This window comes from Ammodytes marinus, assembly GCF_949987685.1.
Source record: "Ammodytes marinus genome assembly, chromosome: 22".
Lineage (NCBI taxonomy): Eukaryota > Metazoa > Chordata > Actinopteri > Uranoscopiformes > Ammodytidae > Ammodytes > Ammodytes marinus.
The window spans coordinates 14,306,174-14,326,067 of NC_137226.1; the positions used below are offsets into that span (position 1 = coordinate 14,306,174).

Below are 19,894 nucleotides of genomic sequence, written 5' to 3' on the forward strand. Positions count from 1 at the left end.
AATAAAACAAAATGCTAATTTAAGCTTGAGAATTATGTGGCAAAGTTACCTGCGCTGTGACAGATATGCAATAATAGTAATTATAATTCACTTCCACCTCCGAGCTAAAAATTAAGGTTATGCATATGGATGTTCTCAACAGGGCCGCACTAAAAAGAAATCACTGCAAAATGTGACAGAGCTAATTAAACTCCCACCACTGCTTGTCAGAAAAAAATTAGAAAAAAAACTTAATTCCTACTGCTTGTGAGTCACAGCACAAACGATATTACTCATGACCCTCCTCCAGAAATGGCAGAGGAATTCAAATTTGACTTTGAAAAATATATAATTTTTTCAAAGCCTGCCGATCAAACATGGCAGCTATACAAAGTAACTTCTGCTAGAAGCATGCATGCAACCAGATATTAGGTTATGTAGCACATACATTAGTCTCTAAGATACTGTTTTTTTTTCTTCACAGAACTGTCTTTTCTAAAAATATCTTTAAGAACGCCGGAACCAACTCATAACTCATTTTTATCCAACGCTAAAAATGCTTGCATTAGCAGCTAACATTACTTCCAACGGAAACTGGCCCCACTGCACTGTGGATCAATGAGTGGTTTTATTGACAATGATACGTGCCTGTGTAGCCGTGTTCGATCATAAATGTATGGAGTGCACTGACCTTAGCCATGTATATTTAATCGTTAAACTTATTATTAATAGCAGCATGGTCTATAGTTTAAAAGTCTTCACCATAATGACTGACAAGGGCATCATTTCTAATGGGCAAGGGGCAGGTCCCCCAAATCCAATCTGTATCCCCCATACTTCAATTTCCTTCAGTTTGATTGTGTTACTAAAGCCTCACTAAACATTGTTCTCTTAGTGTCCAGCCACCACGGGGCACTCAGAGCATTGAGCTTAATGAGCGACAGCAAATATCGCTGGGGAATGCTTCCGGGCTTAAAATTGCCCTCGGATTCGCCTCGGGGGCTCAATACACGCTGACAAACATCTAATTGGTACCTGCAGACACTGCTCAGGGCCAAAAAAAGGGCCAAAACTGTATGCTTGTTTTCGGGTCATTTACAGTTAAAGTTGTTGTAAAAAGATGAATTAAGTCAAAAAAGAGACAGTGCTTTTTGTGGTAAAGATACAAACACGATCCAGATAGTATTATAGAATGATTTTAAGTAGGGTTTGGGAATTCATTCATTAATTTCTTCATAAAAAAAATAAAAGTGTAAGTGTAACACAGCATACTTTTGTATTAGTATTGCATGGACAATGTATACAATACAATAAGCTTAGCTATAGGCGCAGTCCTGCATTGACAAAGTGTTCAACTTAATCCCACACGTAGATATGAAGTCACCGTGCAAATCTGCCCTATATTGCAGAAAATGAATAATGTAATTCAACAAAACATCAAGTGCTTAGTGCACAGTGAACTACATGGAGGACAATGACTAACAATGCAGTAAAGAGCTGCTTGCCCCCTACACACACACACACACACACAGATGCACACGCAGACACAAAGCGACAATAACTGGATGAGCCCATGGTTACGTAAAGTTGTTGCACACACACACACACACACACACACACACACACACACACACACACACACACACACACACACACACACACACACACACACACACACACACACACACACACACACACACACACACACACACACACACACACACACACACACACACACACACACACACACACACACACACAGTCTTTGTTACAGTCACAAAGTACTACCTGGCAAGTGACTCCTGCTATAAATAAAACAACACTAAACAAACAAACAAAAAGGAACAAAAAAAAATGCTGCTCCCAAGAAAAGGTAGCATGAGAGAGGAAAGAGAGATATGGGACGGCATTGTATGTAGTGTCAGAATAGCAGTGCTGTAAACAAGTTCACTAGCTCCTTATACAGTATATATGTATCCATAAGTCAACTCTCAACCCTAATTCTCCTCCCAACAACACAACACAGTCTGCTGATTGCTTACTGTAGCGACAGTAGTTTGCCTAACCAAACGGGCAATAGGGCACGCAAAGCATGTCAAGTATGCAGTGGGAGGTCTTCATGGCTGAGCGTGTTTGCGTATGCATGTCCACATGTGTGTGCATTAGTAATAAAGCCAGGGGCGAGAGTCGGAGCACAGACAGAGCACTGTGCTTAAAAAAAATAAAAAGGGGAGACTATGGGCTCACTGCAGCGCGGCGCAGACGATAAATTATTCATTGGCTTCTTCCATAGCAGAGCTATCATCGAGGCCTTCCCATTTTAATACAAGGCGATGGTGAGACGTCGTTTTGAGGAAAAATGTAAATGGTACCAGAATGTAAAGGACAGGTTTGGGGTGGTATACATTGCTATACTGCCTTGATCACCTCAAAGAATAAACGTTTTTGTTAGGGTTAAAGCTATAGTGTGTAACTTATTTCGTCCCCCATGAGGGATTCTGAGTCATAACAACAACACTGTCTGCACATCTACATGAGGTAAGCCATTGGTGATCGCGCATGGATGTTATACCTTTTGCTGTACGCCCAGGTTTTTTCTTAGCAGTAGAATCAACCACTTTCTTGGGATTTTGCCAAGCTCCTGTGCCAGTGTCGGGAGGTGGACACCAGTTTGTAAACACTGCCATACTGAGAAACACATAGGGAGTTTAGTGGAGCTGATAGGCTTTATCATCTTTACATCAACTCGTTTGCCGACATTCATTCATATGAAAAAGTTCCCCACTGTAGCTTTAAGCGACGGTTGTTTACTGCTGCTCTCAAAACTCTAACACACTGTCTCACAACCCCTCCTTTTTTCCCCTCCTTTATCTGTCCTTCCTCTTCACCCACTGTGCCCCAAAAGACACACACAGTCCTTTATACTGAGCCCTTCTCTCTTCCCTTCCCTTATACCCACTCCCATTTGTCGTCATTTAAGGGCTCTGTGCCCCTGCTATGTCCTTGCATTCATCTCGCCCCTCTCCAAAACCTCTCTCTGTCTTGCTCTCACACAACCCTTATTTCTGTCTGTCTCTCTCTCTCTCTCTCTCTCTCTCTCTCTATCTCCAGTGGAAGGAGGAGGTGCCCGGGCAGCAGTGTAATTGGTATTCAGGCTCTGTCTACCAATGCAGCGCCCTGTTAGCAGAATAAGAGGAAACATCCTTATCAGGCTTTTCCACGGTAACCAGGGGGTGGGCGTATGAGCAGGGGATTCAGCTACACACTTGCATGCTCTTATTATTTTAGATTTTTCTTTCACTTATTTTCCGTCTTGTTTTCCCTCTTGTTCTCCCTCTCATCGCCCTCCGCCTGCTGTCTGTGCTAATTATTGACTGGCTGTGTTGCGGGGCTCTGAAGCTCTCTCTATGTCTCGCACACACACACACACACACACACACACACACACACACACACACACACACACACACACACACACACAGCTTGTAATGACACACAATTGGCATACATGCGCACGTATGCAGTAGGAAGCAGGGAAGGGAGGCACCTGCCTGCCTGCATGCACACACACACACACACACACACACACACACACACACACACACACACACACACACACACACACACACACACACACACACACACACACACACACACACACACACACACACACACACACACACACACACACACACACAAACACACACACACACACATAACAGAACCGTATACAGCCCCCCGTGGAGGCTTTCACCGGCGCAGCATCCCTTACATCTGCATCTATCACACTTTTTAGACACACACACACACACACACACACACACACACACACACACACACACACACTCTCTCTCTCTCTCTCCTTGCAATTCCAGGGAGCTATGCTACGCTACAAGACACATGTACTTGCACAGCGCCATTACAGAGCTATTCTGAGGACGTCGAATGCGACCAAACTGCTGCATATACTCACGCACTGGAAAATGCAAGAGCAGTTTGAATGAGAAGGAATGGAGGCAACTATGTGTATATGAGCCTTGAAAGCACAGCAAGTTAAGCAGAGCAATCTTAATCAGTCATAAGGAAAATCTTAATAACAGAACCCAAGCCACAGATCAATGAATAAACAACTCTATCAAACTAAATTAATAAAGCCAAAATGACAAGTACATTCAAAATAATGCTTCCATAACCAATCAAAATGTACAGCTCATCTTTCATCATAGACTTGGCTTCACTTTAGTCTCATTATGGTTTTCATATGATGGGAAAGAGACTGGTAGAAATGCACAGAGAGAGAGAGAGAGAGAGAGAGAGAGAGAGAGAGAGAGAGAGAGGGGTGCCAACAATGCATTATTAATATATTTCACCTTACAGCAGAATCCAATATTTTTTGCCATACACGTAGCAGGAGCTCAGTACATTCAACAGTCCGGATCACAATGGCATAAAGACCAATGGCTATTTGACCTGGATGGATTTATTACCCGGAACAGATCAATATAAGATCCCATTCAAGACACCTATTGATAAAGATGTATTATTTTAAATATATAATAAATTGTTTTATTTTGAAATTTTGTGTGGACTGGAAAACCCCCAATACATCAGCATCAAAGCTAAACATTTACTGCTTGTTGCATAATCATTGCTTCTCCATTTGGATTGGCTGTTCTCTAAGTATAGATGTCAGCTACTTGTACACTTTGATATTTCCATTTAATGTGTTCTCCACCACATTTGAGATAGATAAATATTGCACTTTTTACCCAGCCAAGTCCATTTGACAGTTTAGTTATTTCACTAGCTACTTTACAGATTAAAGCTTTATAGTCAAACCATATGATGATAATAAAATGTGAGGCACAGTATTAGGTTAAGCTCTTCAAGAATCAAGACTGTTCAATCAATTACACCATTAAAATACTACATACACAGTAATGCATATGTTGTTATAATCTTATATTATTATTTGTTATTATCTTATAAAAAAGCACAACAAGCACATGGGCCATATTCTCAATAATGAGTTTTACTTAAAATGCCTTTAATATAACTGAAGTAAATTTATAAGTGGCATCTGCAATGCCTGACTTGTATTTGTAATAGAGTATTTTAAAGCCACTACGCGTAAGATGGCACGTTGGCGTCCCCTTTGGACAAAAGTGGTAGCATTTATACGACGCCCGCTGTCGAAAAGCTGTTTTCTAGCACGTGCCAGGCGTGCGAGTGTGAACTGAGAAGGGCGCAATATAGTGCATGTCCGTGTGTTGAAAGTGTGAGGACTCTTTTCGGCTCCGTGAGAGTGGTTTTGACACTGCATCAACTAATGCCAGTCACTGCCACACACACCTGATTGCAATGAGTTGATGCAGCAGTGTCACCTAACTACTCTCTCTTACGGAGCTGAAATATTATGTGTCCTCACAGAAAGCGAATGAACGAGAGACGGCAGTTAGTATGGATCACGATGAGGTAATGTGTTTGTGTTGTTGATGTAAATAATGACTATTTCAGATAATGGTTATCTGATGATGGTGAAGCAAATCAAACTTTGTGTTAGTACCAACCGCTCCTTCATTTAGGAGTAAACACTGCAGTATAGTTTCGCTCTCGTGAAATTGTATACACGTTGCTTAGCAACGCCCTCGTCCCGCCCATAGCCTATATCACTCTCCCTTTTAGCTTTTCTTCATTGCATTCTCTTTTTTTTCTTTGATGGTTCAGCCCCGTTATCAGTCATTATGATGACAAATAACTGTCTCAAACAAGGCTCCCGCTCCCCTTCCCTCACCTGGAGGGATAGGCTTCTCAAATCACGTTGCTGCGCCACACTGAAATCTGCGACCAATACGGATATGTGACCATAGAGCCTGCATGAACGAACTGAAAATCGGACTGGGTGTGCGACCAGACCAAAAGCAGTAATAAAAACTATTTAAAAACGTCTTTCTTTGCACTGATGGTCTCGTTTGCTGTTAAAGGTAATTTATGATTATCAGAGGAAACATGAGGCTGTTTAAAAGATATTTAAATGTTACTCGTAGCCGCTTTAATATTGCATAACTAATACTTTAACTTTAGTAAAATATATTTTTAATGGTAAGGCAAAGAGGCAAAGGGAATTTTTTTTATCTTTTTTTATATAAGCCTATACTAAAGTCAAACTTTTAGTTTTTTGGACATTTTGGGAGTGAAGAGTTAGACTCTTGGTTGGCAGTACTTTTGAGTCTGAGCACATTATCATATCAAATAGACAAAAACCCATGACCCCTGCCATGTCATTCTCAAAGCACTGACAGCGATAATCATCTTAAGTACTGAATAACTCTTTGCACAAAGGAAATGACAGCCGTTTGACTAATAATCTGGGTTCTCATCCGTCTGATAAAAGTACAGTATAGTAGTTAATCCTAGACTTTGCACTTCAACCAAACCTTATGCGGAAATAGAAACTGAACACAGAATCTCTCTCTCTCTCTCTCTCTCTCTCTCTCTCTCTCTCTCTCTCTCTCTCTCTCTCTCTCTCTCTCTCTCTCTCTCTCTCTCTCTCTCTCTCTCTCTCTCTCTCTCTCTCTCAGCGCTAGTGCAGGTTACTAGCACAACCAATCCTTGTCTGCCGTGACCTGAGTTGCCATGGTAAAATAATTTATTTCAGGAGGCAACCCATTGGCAACAACCTGTGACTCTCTCTCTCTCTCTCTCTCTCTCTCTCTCCTCTTCTTGAGTCTCTGTCACCATCCTACCCTTCTTACTCATTCTTCCATGCACTTCTTTCTTTACTCCTCTCACACAGTACGTAGATACAGTAGATATATATATATATATATATATATATATATATATATATATATATATATATATTCACATAGTGTCATTTCCGTCTCTCCCCATCTCGTCATTTCATCCGTCTGCTCCTTTCCGCCTCATTTGCTGTCACAGTCTGTCCATATTCAGTCACTGGGTTAGATCATGTGTAGCTACAACCAGAGGAAATGGTGCATCAGGCTCCATCACTAGGCTTTTATCTGTACTTGGAGCTGTGTGTGTGTGTGTGTGTGTGTGTGTGTGTGTGTGTGTGTGTGTGTGTGTGTGTGTGTGTGTGTGTGTGTGTGTGTGTGCCCAAGACAGTGACAATCTGTGATGGTAAATCTGTGCATGTGTGTGTATTGACATGCACAGGAAAGTGCAATTGTATGCATGTGTGTGTGTGTGTGTGTGCAAGGGGTGTGTGTGTGTGTGTGTGTGTTTGTGTGTGTGGAGGGGGGGGGTCCTGCATGTGTAACCATTTGTGCCAATTATTTCATTACAGGCTGACAGATTTCTCTTTCCCACTATTACCGCTCCCATAGCCAAATGCACAAAAAAGACCCTGTAGTCACAGACGTACTGTATTGCACACACACACAAGCTATAGCACACACAAACAGCAACCAGTTCAAGTCCATCAATTAAGGAGGCAATTTGCCCCAAGTGCTTCTACCTGGGCCAAAAGGCAGGTGGTTGGCTGTGCTCTGTTTACCTATCAGAGGCTATTAGGGGGCGAAATGTCATTGGTTTTGACTATAGCCTTTTCTGCCTGCCCCCCCCCCCCCCCACACACACCTCCTGCATGTCAGACAGGCTGTGTGCTCTGCGTGTGCTTGGCGTGTGCGAGATTGTGTCAAGTCTTAAGATGATAACCAGCATGTGCATACTGTGTCTGTCAATGTGCGGACAGCCAATGACAGATGACGCTAACGTTCCGTGGCTGTGGCGTGTTTGTATGCATGTTCTGTGTCAGGTTATCAAAGCTGCTGACATGGTACAAGTGGAAGCAGATGCTTTTTTTTTGCTGTCCACACGTATCTCCATCGCTGACAAGATTGCATCGGAGATCCCCTCAATGTGAGAGTGTTAAGTGTGTGTGTGTGTGTGTGTGTGTGTGTGTTGATTTTGCTGTGTGTGGACTGTGTTCAGGTGGACTCTGCAGCAATATTTCATCCTCTCAGTGCCATTAGAGCCTGCATTACTCTGTGTGTGTGCGTGTATGTGTGTGTGTGTGTGTTTGCAAGTGACCATTTGTGGCTGTTTATGCAAACACATGTGCACGCTATCTACATTTGCTTGCAGCATTTATGCACTGTCTCGAAGAACAAGAAGAAGGGTGGGTTTTTGGAATGTTTAATGAAACTTCTATCTCTCTCACACACACACACACACACACACACACACACACCTAAACACACACACACACACACACACACACACCTAAACACACACACACACACACAGTCTGATTGCTAAATAAGACTTGGAGCCACAGAAGTTTGCTTTGCATTGTACAAAAGCTAACATGAGATAGTGCCGACATTCTGTCAAGCCCTAGTATATATTTGCAGGATTGTGTGTGTGTGTGTGTGTGTGTGTGTGTGTGTGTGTGTGTGTGTGTGTGTGTGTGTGTGCTATGCATATGTCTGCATTAGTATTTGTCCCTATACACCGCACAGACATTTGTGGCCGTTTATCTGCAATGAGAGGGAGGCTGTGTGTTTACACGTCAACCTCGCCGTACAGATGAGCTCCGAGGCCCGCTGGCAAACACGCGCAAGGAGGTAAATTGCGACAACAAGGACCCAACGTGTCAATGTTTCCTCTGCCCGCCATTTGATTTAAGCAAGAGCATTCTGTTTCCCGCATCCCACAAGCCCCATTTCCCCTTCAACTCATTGGATGTGGTATTATCCTTGGGCTTGTGTGGCGGCGCACTAGGTATAATTTATTGTCTGTTCAGCAAGGCAAATGTGCAAGCCTGGCATATTTCATTTGCTGAATACATATCATTATTAAAATACCATTCTCTTTTTCCACCTATTTTTTGTGTGTGTGTCTGTGTGTGTTTCACACTGTGCGGTGAAATGCTACACAGGGTATACGTCTGATTCATGCCCTTACTCTGCAAATAATAAGCCTTGAAATGAATGAATGGATGTATGGAATATTGGGTACACCGTGTGATGAGAAGAGGTCAATGTTATGAAGGGGGGAAAAAAAGACGAAGATGTGTCAGATCGCGCCAATGCACATCAATGCAGAAAAATATGCATTGCTTCTCAGATGATGAAACACTGGGTTAGAAAAAAAGCTGTGACCCATCCTGGCCTCCATATACATTACTTTCTATTTGAGCTCAAACAGACAGGCTAGCAAACCATATAGGGCTGGGCCGCACAGCGAATAAGGCATAACTTGTACATGAGTGTTTACACAGCGCGGTGTACAATACGTGTAATTTTTAAGTGAAGAATGTGGCTTTGAAAAAATCCCTAGTAGCAGCCCTGTAAAGACGCAACGCACCCCAAGTCGAAGGCTTTCTGTATTCATGAGTTAGGATTTAACAGTCCCTGCAGGTACAATAATGAAGCCCCCCCCCCCCATGTGGAATGGGCCATAATGATTATGATGAAGCAGAATCACCATGCAGTTTCTCTTCTTTCCTTTCTTTCTTTCTTTATCTGTTCTTCTCCCTTATCCGTGCTGTTGCGACAACCGAGCTGTAAACAAAAGCATAAAACTATATGTAGCGACGATGTAGCCGTAAAATAGGGGGTCTATCAACAGGTGCAGAGAAAAGAGATAGAGAGAGAGAGGGTGAGCCCTATGACAGGAGTTTCTGCTCAAACCTGAACTTTTTTCTACACATTCACCAACACATCCACCGCATTCTGAGGTTTAAATCAAAGGATAAGAAAATGACGGCGTAAAAAAATCTGCATTGCAGTTTTGGGACATGGTATTATCATTGCAGTGTCTTTTTCCCTCGGCACAGCATAACACCATCTTAAAAACTCCCATAACTTACTTTGAGTTACTACTGTCTATCTGTTGCATGTAGTTGCTACAATACCCATCAATCAGCCCGGGAAGTGATGGCAGGTTCCACTTCAGGGTTTTTTGAATTTCACGGATCACGGATTGTGCTTTGAAGATGCTTCACAACTTCATTAGACAAAAATGTGGGTAAGGGGGGCGGCGGGAGAGTAAACAAGATAAAGCAAGCAACCATTTTGAATGCCGGCATGCGCCATGTGAGCCAACCTGTTGGATTACATACAATTTCGCACCGCAATGCTTTGCCAGCTATGTCAATTACGTCCATGATGATGGCCATAAGTGCAGCCGGCGTGGTTGAGATATCTCGCTTTGTTGCATGACTAACATCCATGTCAGCACCTTTCCCCATCCGCGGGGCTTATAATGGCATTACAAGATAAACGAGTGGCGCCTCTCGTTATGACCCATAATGTTATGGCTGCTTGTCCTTTACAGTGAGCTGAACCCATTGTCTCTCAATGTGTTGGATGGTTAGAATAGGGATAGCTAAAACCCCACAAGCAATCTATTCAAGGGTGCAACAAGCTAAGGGGATGTGACGTGCCAATGAGGTTTTTTTTTCGGGGGGGTGATTTTCATTATGTGTCATTCTATTCTAATTCATTTTTCAATTGGATCGTAAGAGCCCGCGCTGCCCGCCATAAGCGCTACAAAAAAAAAAGGCAGGAACGAAAAAGACGAGCGAAAAATGAGGATCTTGTTTAGCTGTGAGACATCCCGGAGAAGTGAAAAATAATGATCTTTATGAAATTGCTTCAGACACAATCTGACAAGCCGAGACAAAGCAAGAAAGCTGGCCTTGTTCCAAATCGATAAAGCCTCCATTAAGTATTTTTCTAAAAGAGTAATGAAATGCAATTTGTTTCGGCAGAGCAGGCGTAGCAATCGGTAATATTCTGCCCCTATTTGACACCAAAAAGCTAATATATAAAGCACTATGGCCCACCTCAACGCTTAAGATTAAAACCTGCATATCTGTCGCAAATGCAACCGGGATCCATAAAGCATGACCAAGCCTGTTATCACAGACGGCACATTTCTGTGGGCGACAATGGCCTTAGAGGGCCCTCCGGTGCTTTTGTGAAGGCGGAAAAGGACCTTGTTTTCTAAAATCCATTCAAATGACTGTGATCTCACGTATACAAAAGGCAGATCTAACTTCTTAAGTAGCTATTGATCAGCTAGAATGAACAGAGACACGGCCATTGATTGCACGGGGGGGGGATGACCTCATCACTACCTATGACAGTAGCGGGGGAAATTGATAGGGCAGGAAGGGTACGCACACTTCTAACCAGTCATTTCCTCAAATCTGCGTCAATGTATCACTCTCAAGCACCCCTGTTGGTCCCTGAATCAATAGTGTGGGAAGAGTTGAGCTTATGAATAGAATGGATGGCGCGGTCTGTCCCGGTTTCCTTTAAATCAGCACTATCTGAAGCCTGTGTCTCTTGATGAATATACTCTAAAGCTTGGGTTAGATCATCTGAGGAAGAGGGGTGGGTGGTACCATCCCCTCTTTGAGAGATGGGCCATGACGGACATGTTGCTAGAGTTGCAGGAATGGTGGAAAGGAATCCGCCCTTTTCCTCATATAGGAAAACGCTGATCTGGGGGGATCCTTCTACCACCAGCTGACAAGCCCGATAGACAAATGGCCTCGCTATACGTCTCTAACCTCTCCAACTAAACTCCTTGGCCCTCCTTCTTCTTGTCCTATACTCCTCGGTGTGTGTGTGTGTGTGTGTGTGTGTGTGTGTGTGTGTGTGTGTGTGTGTGTGTGTGCCAAACACTCCTCCTCCTCCTCCTTCACTCAATCTCCTATACATGCGCTATGACTAATTTATACGGCCCCAGCTCTATCTATCGTACTGACCAGAACACAGTCCCTGGCAACGGACTGCATGCAGGTTTTAATTAAAGATGCAGCTGCATTTTATTAAAAACGCTCAATCCTTTACTACACTTTTTTTCTTCTCACATCTTCAATCCAAGAAAGAAAAGAGCAATCTGCTGGTGCCATAGCTCTGCTGCTGATCTGTGCCACGATTTACTGCCTGTGTTTTCACATTTTTATCGCCGACATCTGTATTGCATTGATGTGATAGCAAGGATGTGGCATGGCATGTGTCCTTGCTGATTCGAGATTTTTTTTTCTTTCTTTTTAACAGAGTAGCTCAATTCTATGTCTCGGCTGGACCTCAGGGGATTTTTCGGACGACACTTCATGGTCAGAAGAGGCAGGGATGAAGTATGTTAGGTCGATGTCTTTGTGACATCACTATTTTCCGAAGGCCAATGAGCTTCTTCCAGTAATAAACAACAACAACAACAACAACAACAACAACAACTGGAGCCCGGAGGAGAGGTTCATCACGCCCAGCTTTTCATTAGAGTCCAACTCCGACCACTGCCTTTCTTTTATTGTCCCACTGCACTGCCAAAAACACAATCAATAGGACTTTAAGAAAACTGGGGTGCAATAGTGCACACTTTTTTTTTTTTTTACTGTCCCACAATCAATAAGAACTGTGAAAAACAGAGTAAATATTGGACATTACACACACACACACACAGACAAAAAGTGCCCCCAGTCACAAGAGGGTCGTTTGGAGTGGGGCTTATATTACCTTGGAAAACCCACCACAGGATTCTCTATGCCCGCAACTGTGATTGATTCATCAAAGTGAATTAATTAACATAGCCTTTAAGTAATGAATCAATTAAGCCATTGATTATTGTGCATTACCCTTATGGATTGGAGCTGATACTGACCATTAAAAGGTAAATTGTGCTTAATTTGAATCGGTTCACAGCAGATGACATGCAGGAGGGGAATGCTCCACTAAACCCAATGTGTGTGCATCTACCACTGCTGTGAGAGATCTGTCACCGCTAAAGGATTTCGCCGAGTAAAGCACGGTGATGGTGACATTGCTTTTGTATGCTAAAGGAGTATGACTGCGGCAAACTGAATACACTCACTTTATCTTTTACGTCACTCCCGGCCCGCCAGCTGTGCTTCAGGGCTAAATTCTCTTTAAAAATCCCCTCCTTTCTGCCCATTAATAATACATGCTCGGAAAAAAAGAAAGAAATACTTAAGGATGAGCTCGGCTGCTGTATCTCTCAGTAGTGTACCGTGTTTCACCTTGGCCTTGACTGTACACTAAACAGTGTACATCTTTTAAATGGAGGTGGGTTGCTTTTCATAACGAGTGACACAACGGCTAATAAGCAGCGTTCACACAGATGGCACAATGCAATCGAGGAGTTGGACTGATATGTCTGCAAAATGAAAAAGAAAAACAGAGAAAACAAGATGGTATATAGCGCAATGAGGAAAACGCCAACAACTGTCAACATAAACAACAGTTGTATGGCAGTCCTTCAGTATAGCTTACGTAACCGTACACTGTTTGACAACACTGGTAAATAGAGCCAGGCGTGGATTTTGTAGTTGTAGACAACTTATCCCATTCCTCCAAGACCACTCTTTCAACATAATGGTCATTGGCAATGGGGTCACATTTTGAGGGGCAGTCGGTCGAATGGGCACGCAGCATTCGAGGCATTGCGTTGTATAGTTCACTGGCCTTTTTACTTGCAATGATCTAAGCTTTGACCTAAGGGGCTTTGTAAAGGTGACTAGACAAAGCATTGTTCCAAGTGATGAGATCTAGAGTGACGGGCGAAGGTACAATGTCTGCCTGCACAAGCCTGAAACGCTGGTCATGGAGGTCGTGTACAACTTTTCAATCTGTGTTCTTGAGACAAAAGCCTACGCTAAAGAAATGATGTAATACTGGAGCTACTTTGAAGTGCAGACAAGAGGGGCCCTGCTTCCTTAAGTCATGTTTAAAGAGGTGACAGGACTTCCTTTTCTCCACTTACCACACACTGTATGTGCATGACACCAGACGTTTGGTACTGCTTGACCCCAATCTGCTCTAAGGATTCTCCGAGCAGAGCTGCCACGCCACAGAATGACATCGTAATCCATATCTTGGTTTTTTAAAAAGAGGATCCCGAGGACCGCGCTTCCGTCAGGGGTAAATGAAAAGCGATTTGGGGGGGATATACCCGCTGTCAGGAACAGTGCATGAATACACATATCTTTGTCAATTTGTTCCCATTGCGGCTCACCCTGTGGGTTTTTACCTTGAAGATCAATGGCTGCCTTTGTCAGCCAGACATGGTGGCCAGTTTGTTTGGGTGGGGGGGGGGGGGGGGGGGGGGTTGAGGTTGCTAAGAGAGGCCTCTGGGGGTGAGCAGATACAAAAGGCTTTATGAATAAATAAAAAGAAAATGTGCGACAGTAGTATCCTCCCCATCCGACTTGTCATTTGCCAGAGATCCAGTTTAGGCGATGTGCCTCCCTTTGAAGTGTGATACAGCGATTGGTGTCTACAGGCAAAATGGTTCCAGTTAAAAAGGGACTTGAGCAGAGGGATTTACCAGGGATTCCTTTCATAACACAACATGTCTTAAAGTGACGGGTTATTCGGAAAAAAAAATCTACTTTCAAAAAATCAAATGGTATCTGTCTTTTCGGATGCTGTTTTTCTCAAACGCTGGTGAAGTGTTTGTTCCTAAAAAGGGCCGGCGGCGCAAAGCACTTGAATTGATTTTGTTACGCACAATGTTCATTGGTAATAGCCCAGATCATTCTGTCTCAGATAAGGATTACTACTTCAGCCATGGAGCCGTGTATATCACAAAGCAGATACAGAGCAATCATTCAAGATTGTTCCATTTGTTTCCCCCCTCAATAGCTGCCGGGGTCTTAAAAATGTCTTCATGATTTACTGCACTTAAGAAGATAAAATTCTTGACAAATTAGCAATAAATCTCAGGATTTTTCCCGGCTTCTAATTTTTCAAATAACTCCACAATTTGTACCGCTGTGTTAATAGAGAACTGTATGCTCGCTGCTCTTCATAACTTTAATTGTAACCCACAGGGTGCCTCAATTTCATGCTAGAAAAAATATTCTTTAACTGTAAGTAACATGTGGTTATCTCATTTTTCGGGAATTAAACTCTTCATTATTTTTTTTACCTTATCCAACAGTGAAAATTGCCCCCCCCCCCCCCTCCCGTAGTAGTCCCTAGTCGATTCCCGTAACCAAGGCCTGGTCCATGAACCTGTCAGACTCTCTATTGCCATGTGACAAATATCTCGGCCAAAATGGGATTTGCTCCGTTGCCTGAATTATTGAAGTGGACAGTGTGAGAAATGTATGGTGCCAAATTCATCCACATTCCCGATGCATAATGTTTTAATAGGTTTCCATACCCAATCCAACCCAATCCAACCCTCTCTCAACGCAACTCATTTCTCATCGCATGAGATGTCATTATTGCGCAAGAGGCCTGACCCAAACCAGGCGTGAAACTTTGGGAAAAATACAACAACTGGTGCGTCCGATTATGTAATGGGTTGGTAGCGGTCTCATTTAGTCTGGAATCTTCATGGGGAGGAGCCTGGTCGAAAAAATTACCAAATTGACGACTGCATGAACCAATCAGGGGCTGCCTTCCACTAAGGGATGAACGTTAGGTCTGATTGGCCCCGGTCATTTGAGATTGGAGAAAGTCTAGACTGATCTGTGGGAGGGAAATTAATGTGAAGCTCACAAGTTCAGACTGGTCTAACCAGGCTAACGTTGCTGGTAGAGAGGGGACATTTTGTTTTTACTAGGGGTCTTCACCATTGCCAAGATAACCATCCTGGATCTCTTGCTAGCTAGCAGCCCATCATTCATTGCTGTCAAAAGGGCTATATCTAGATGACATACTACGTACATTCACATGTGCATCATCAGCAATGACACACACACACACACACACACACACCAACACGCGTGTAGACACAGATACAGACGATCAATGCGTGGCATGATAAAGATGGGGCTAAAATTACATATCCTGTTTTCCCCTCTTCCTTTTCGTCTGTGTGTGTAATTCACATCGGAGTGGGCTTGTGTTTTGCACAACCCTGATGTTCTTTTTAAAGGAATTACGTGAGACTAGACTAAAAGGGGGGTCTTGTCCTTTTTGAGGGCCACTTGTACACGTCTTTCATTATCCTCATCCCCCAATAGGCTGTCACTAATGCAGTCCTTTGAATTCATTTTATCAGTTCGTATTAGCCCTTACAGCTGGCTTTGACCTTGGCTATTCTTGTAGCCTATAAAGTGAGCATATTCTCAATCGTCCTTTGTGCTTTCCATGTAGAGGGAAGGACCTTATAAACCGAGATGAACTACTATTGCATCTGCGTGCCACAGAGTGACCGGCAGCCCAAAGTTAAAAGCCATTTGGTGTCAAGTTTGAGAGCAGAGGGGGGGAAAAATGCAGGCTTAAGGGAAAAAAACACCTCTGTGTGAAAGCACAACATGATACAGACAAACAAGTGCATGGGCGGCGAAGGTCAAAAATATTGCCTTGCCAGTCAACAGGCTTCAACAATGCTGATGGCCCTGAATCGAAAACGAGAGTCCCTCGCATTAACAAAGCCATGAGCAGCACTTTTTGTTTCGTTTTTGCCTATTGTTAAGTGGCCACTCAATCCTCTTTGTGACCTCTGTGGAAAAGGATAGCACACCGGGGTAAATTAAAGCTATCGTGCGTAACTTCTGTCACCCCCCCCACGAGGAATTCTGAGTAATTACAACAACACTGTCCGTGCATCTACATGAGGTGAGCGTCCGATGATGGTGCATGGATTTTATACCTTCCGCTGTACGTCCAGGTTTTTTCTTAGCGGTATCAACAACTGAAACAATTTGTGGGCACTTCTTGAGCTCCTGCGCCAGTGTCGGGGGACGACACAAGTTTTCTAAATGCAGCCATACTGGAAAATACAGAGAGAGTTTTGTGGAGTTTATAGCCTTAATCAACTTTGTGTCAACTCGTTTGGCGATGGCTTGAATGTAACCGACATTCGTGTAAATGGAAAAAGTTACGCACTATAGCTTTAACACAGCCGTGATCAACACTTTTTGTTTGTGTAATGTGAGGTGCCCACACAATCCTCTTTGTGACCTCTATGGAAAAGGCCAGTATGACACAGTACATTGAAACACTAAAGCAAGACTTCGGGACAAGTGCCAGTACAAAAAAAAAGTCCTCAACTCCCCTTGTCCCCCCTTTTTGGATGACGGACAAGTTCCTCTCTCAACCAATCACCTCCCTTCCCCTTCCCCTGTCCCCTTCTTTAGTATGCATGGACGTTCACCTAACCCTCGGTAGTCATGGGAGCACCAACACAGTGTGTGAGGAGACAGTGTGTTTGCCACTGCTTGACCTGAATATTTGCCCACTTGCAAGGGCCGGAGGCAGGGAGCGCGCGGCTACGGCATGCAGGCCATTCCAAGCCACGCTTCTCTGAGTGAGAAACCCACACAAGAGAGAAAGAATCCCACGACAGGGTTCCAAAGTGCCAAACACACTCTGCTAGCCCGCGGGGTGTACATGTATAAAAGGGAATATTAAGTGCTGTGTTTTCTCTTGTGTGTGTGTGTGTGTGTGTGTGTGTGTGTGTGTGTGTGTGTGTGTGTGTGTGTGTGTGTGTGTGTGTGTGTGTGTGTGTGTGTCTGTGTGTGTGTGTCTGTGTGTGTGTGTCTGTGTGTGTCTTTGTGCCAGGTTCATGCAGTGCAGTTAAATCCCTGGGTTCCACCAACCATTTGACTTTCATAAGGAGTTTTGAGCAGTAAGTGTACTCAACCTCTGCGTGTATCAGAAAGACATCCCCGGTGGACACATTTGTATTTATTATGCCGCTACAGTACATTGTGGGTGGAATTAATGATTCTGTCACAAGGGATAATCAGACACACACAAACACACACACACACACACACACACACACACACACACACACACACACACACACACACACACACACACACACACACACACACACACACACACACACACACACACACACACACACACACACACACACACACACACACACACACACACACACACACACACACACACACACACACACACACACACACACACACACACACACACACACACACACACACACACACACACACACACACACACACACACACACACACACACACACACACACACACACAGCAAGGGTCTGTGATTACAGCTAGGGTCAGTAAATCTCACATCAGTCACCAAGTTGAATGGCAGCAAATTAAACTTGATTTATTGTCCCCCCCCCCCTCTACAAAAACAAAACAGCTGCACCACTTGCTTCAGTGCAATGCAGCCATGTCCGCAGGCTGTACCATCCATTCATCCATACATACATACGTGGACACACTATTGACATCATTGCGAATCATGCAATTATGTATTTGAAATGTATATCCTTGAACATAAGTGGGCCCCCGAAAATACACATCAGAAGGTAAAAACGGAGCGACATTAGAGCCGCTTGACCTCAATGTTACCCCAAAGCTAGACTCTAGTGCCATCTATTGAAAACGTTTACAGCAAATCAGTATTCCATAGAAACAAGTGCAACTGCGCTGCATGACTTTAATGCTGCCGATCATTTTTTTCCCCGACACAGCTTGAACGCATTTTTATCGATGGCATGAACAAACGTGGATCAATCAATTCACTAGCAATCGATCCTTTTGTGACGAATGACTTGTTGATAAAGGACAATTGAGTGTGAGCGGCTCAGCTATATACAATGGGCCATGCAGACTGTTATCTCCTTGAGCGTCATTTTGATTGGATTGTTTTACCAGCAGCGACTAAAAGAGGAAACGAGGCGTTCATGTGAATTGACACACTCGGCATTGGAATGATCGTACTGGGAAAACTTGTAGTGTAAACTACACGCTATATAGGCACAGGTGCATTAAAACAGTGTGGAGAGAAAGGAGAGAAAAAGAAAAGTGGCGTGTCGTTTTTTTATTAGCCTACCTTCTATGAGCAGGCGAGAGTGGATGAGGAGAAGGAGAAAGCAGCAGACCGCCGCTCCGGTCAGTGCCCACGCAACTCTGAGCAGCTGCATCCTGGCGCGTATATAGGAAGGAAGGTTTTAGGACCGAGACACACACACACACACACACACACACACACACACTCTCCACCTCAGCTCACAGACACCCCGCACTGACTCATGTCTTCAGCGTTCATCCCCCCCTTTTTTAGCGCAAAATCCTTTCCCCCACTTTGATAGTCCGGTTTTGGATGTTGATAAAAAGAAAAAAAGGTCTGGGATTCCTTGCGACAAACCCCAAACAAAAAATATGCGCTCCAGTCCTTTGCGTCTCCGCTGCCTGCCACCGGTGCGTCAGAGAGAGTGGCTCCAAAAAACAGTGGCGGTGGCGATTAACCCCAAATCCCCGTCTGAAAGGCTGGCATATTCCTCCTTTCGCTGCCACTTCTTGCTTCTGATGATGCTTAATTTTCCCCTCTTTCTTCAAGGAGTCAATAGCGTCGGTTTTGTGCAGGCGTATTAGTAGCTGGCGACAGGTTCCTCGCCCCTCGGTGCGTCTCTGTCTCCGGCTTCGAGTGGTGCGCACGGCGGTGGCGAAGGTCCACGGCGATGCGGCGCGCTACTGCTGCTGCTGAAGAGGAGTAGGAGGAGGAGGAGGATGATCACCGCTCTCCGCTGCATGTTACGCACATCTCTCTCTCACACCACTGCTGGAGAGGCAGAGGCAAGACTGCTGCCAACCAAGTCAGTCGCCTCGCTCGCAGCCTCTCTCTCTCACACAGCCTCTCTCTCTCTCTTTCTCTCTCTCACACACAGATTCTCTCTCTCTCTCTCTTCTCTCTCTCTCTCTCTCTCTCTCTCTCTCTCTCTCTCTCTCTCTCTCACTCTCCTCACTATATTGCTCCGCCGTTCCGTCACTTTCCCTCTGCCTATGGCGCTGTTTCCACCTCTCTCTCTTCCCTCTTGATTCAGTCCATTGCAAGTCTTGCCTTTTACGCACGAGAATTGCCGGTTTCAAAACCTGGGCATTTCAATAGATAGGCTACCAATGGTACCTCCTGAAAAAAAATGTTCTAAACCAGAGGAAGTGTGGATG

At 44.0% G+C, this 19,894-nt stretch overlaps 1 protein-coding gene across 1 annotated transcript in view; it reads right to left on the reverse strand.

Moving 5' to 3' along the window:
* LOC307268783 (chemokine-like protein TAFA-5) overlaps positions 1-18,870 on the reverse strand; it is a gene marked incomplete at both ends in the record, with an annotated part of 82,574 nt that extends 63,704 nt beyond the window's left edge. Inside the window, one exon of the mRNA XM_080051529.1 lies at positions 18,780-18,870. Coding sequence (XP_079907655.1) covers positions 18,780-18,870 — 91 coding nt within the window. The remainder of the gene's footprint in view (positions 1-18,779) is intronic.
* Positions 18,871-19,894: the final 1,024 nt, after the last annotated feature.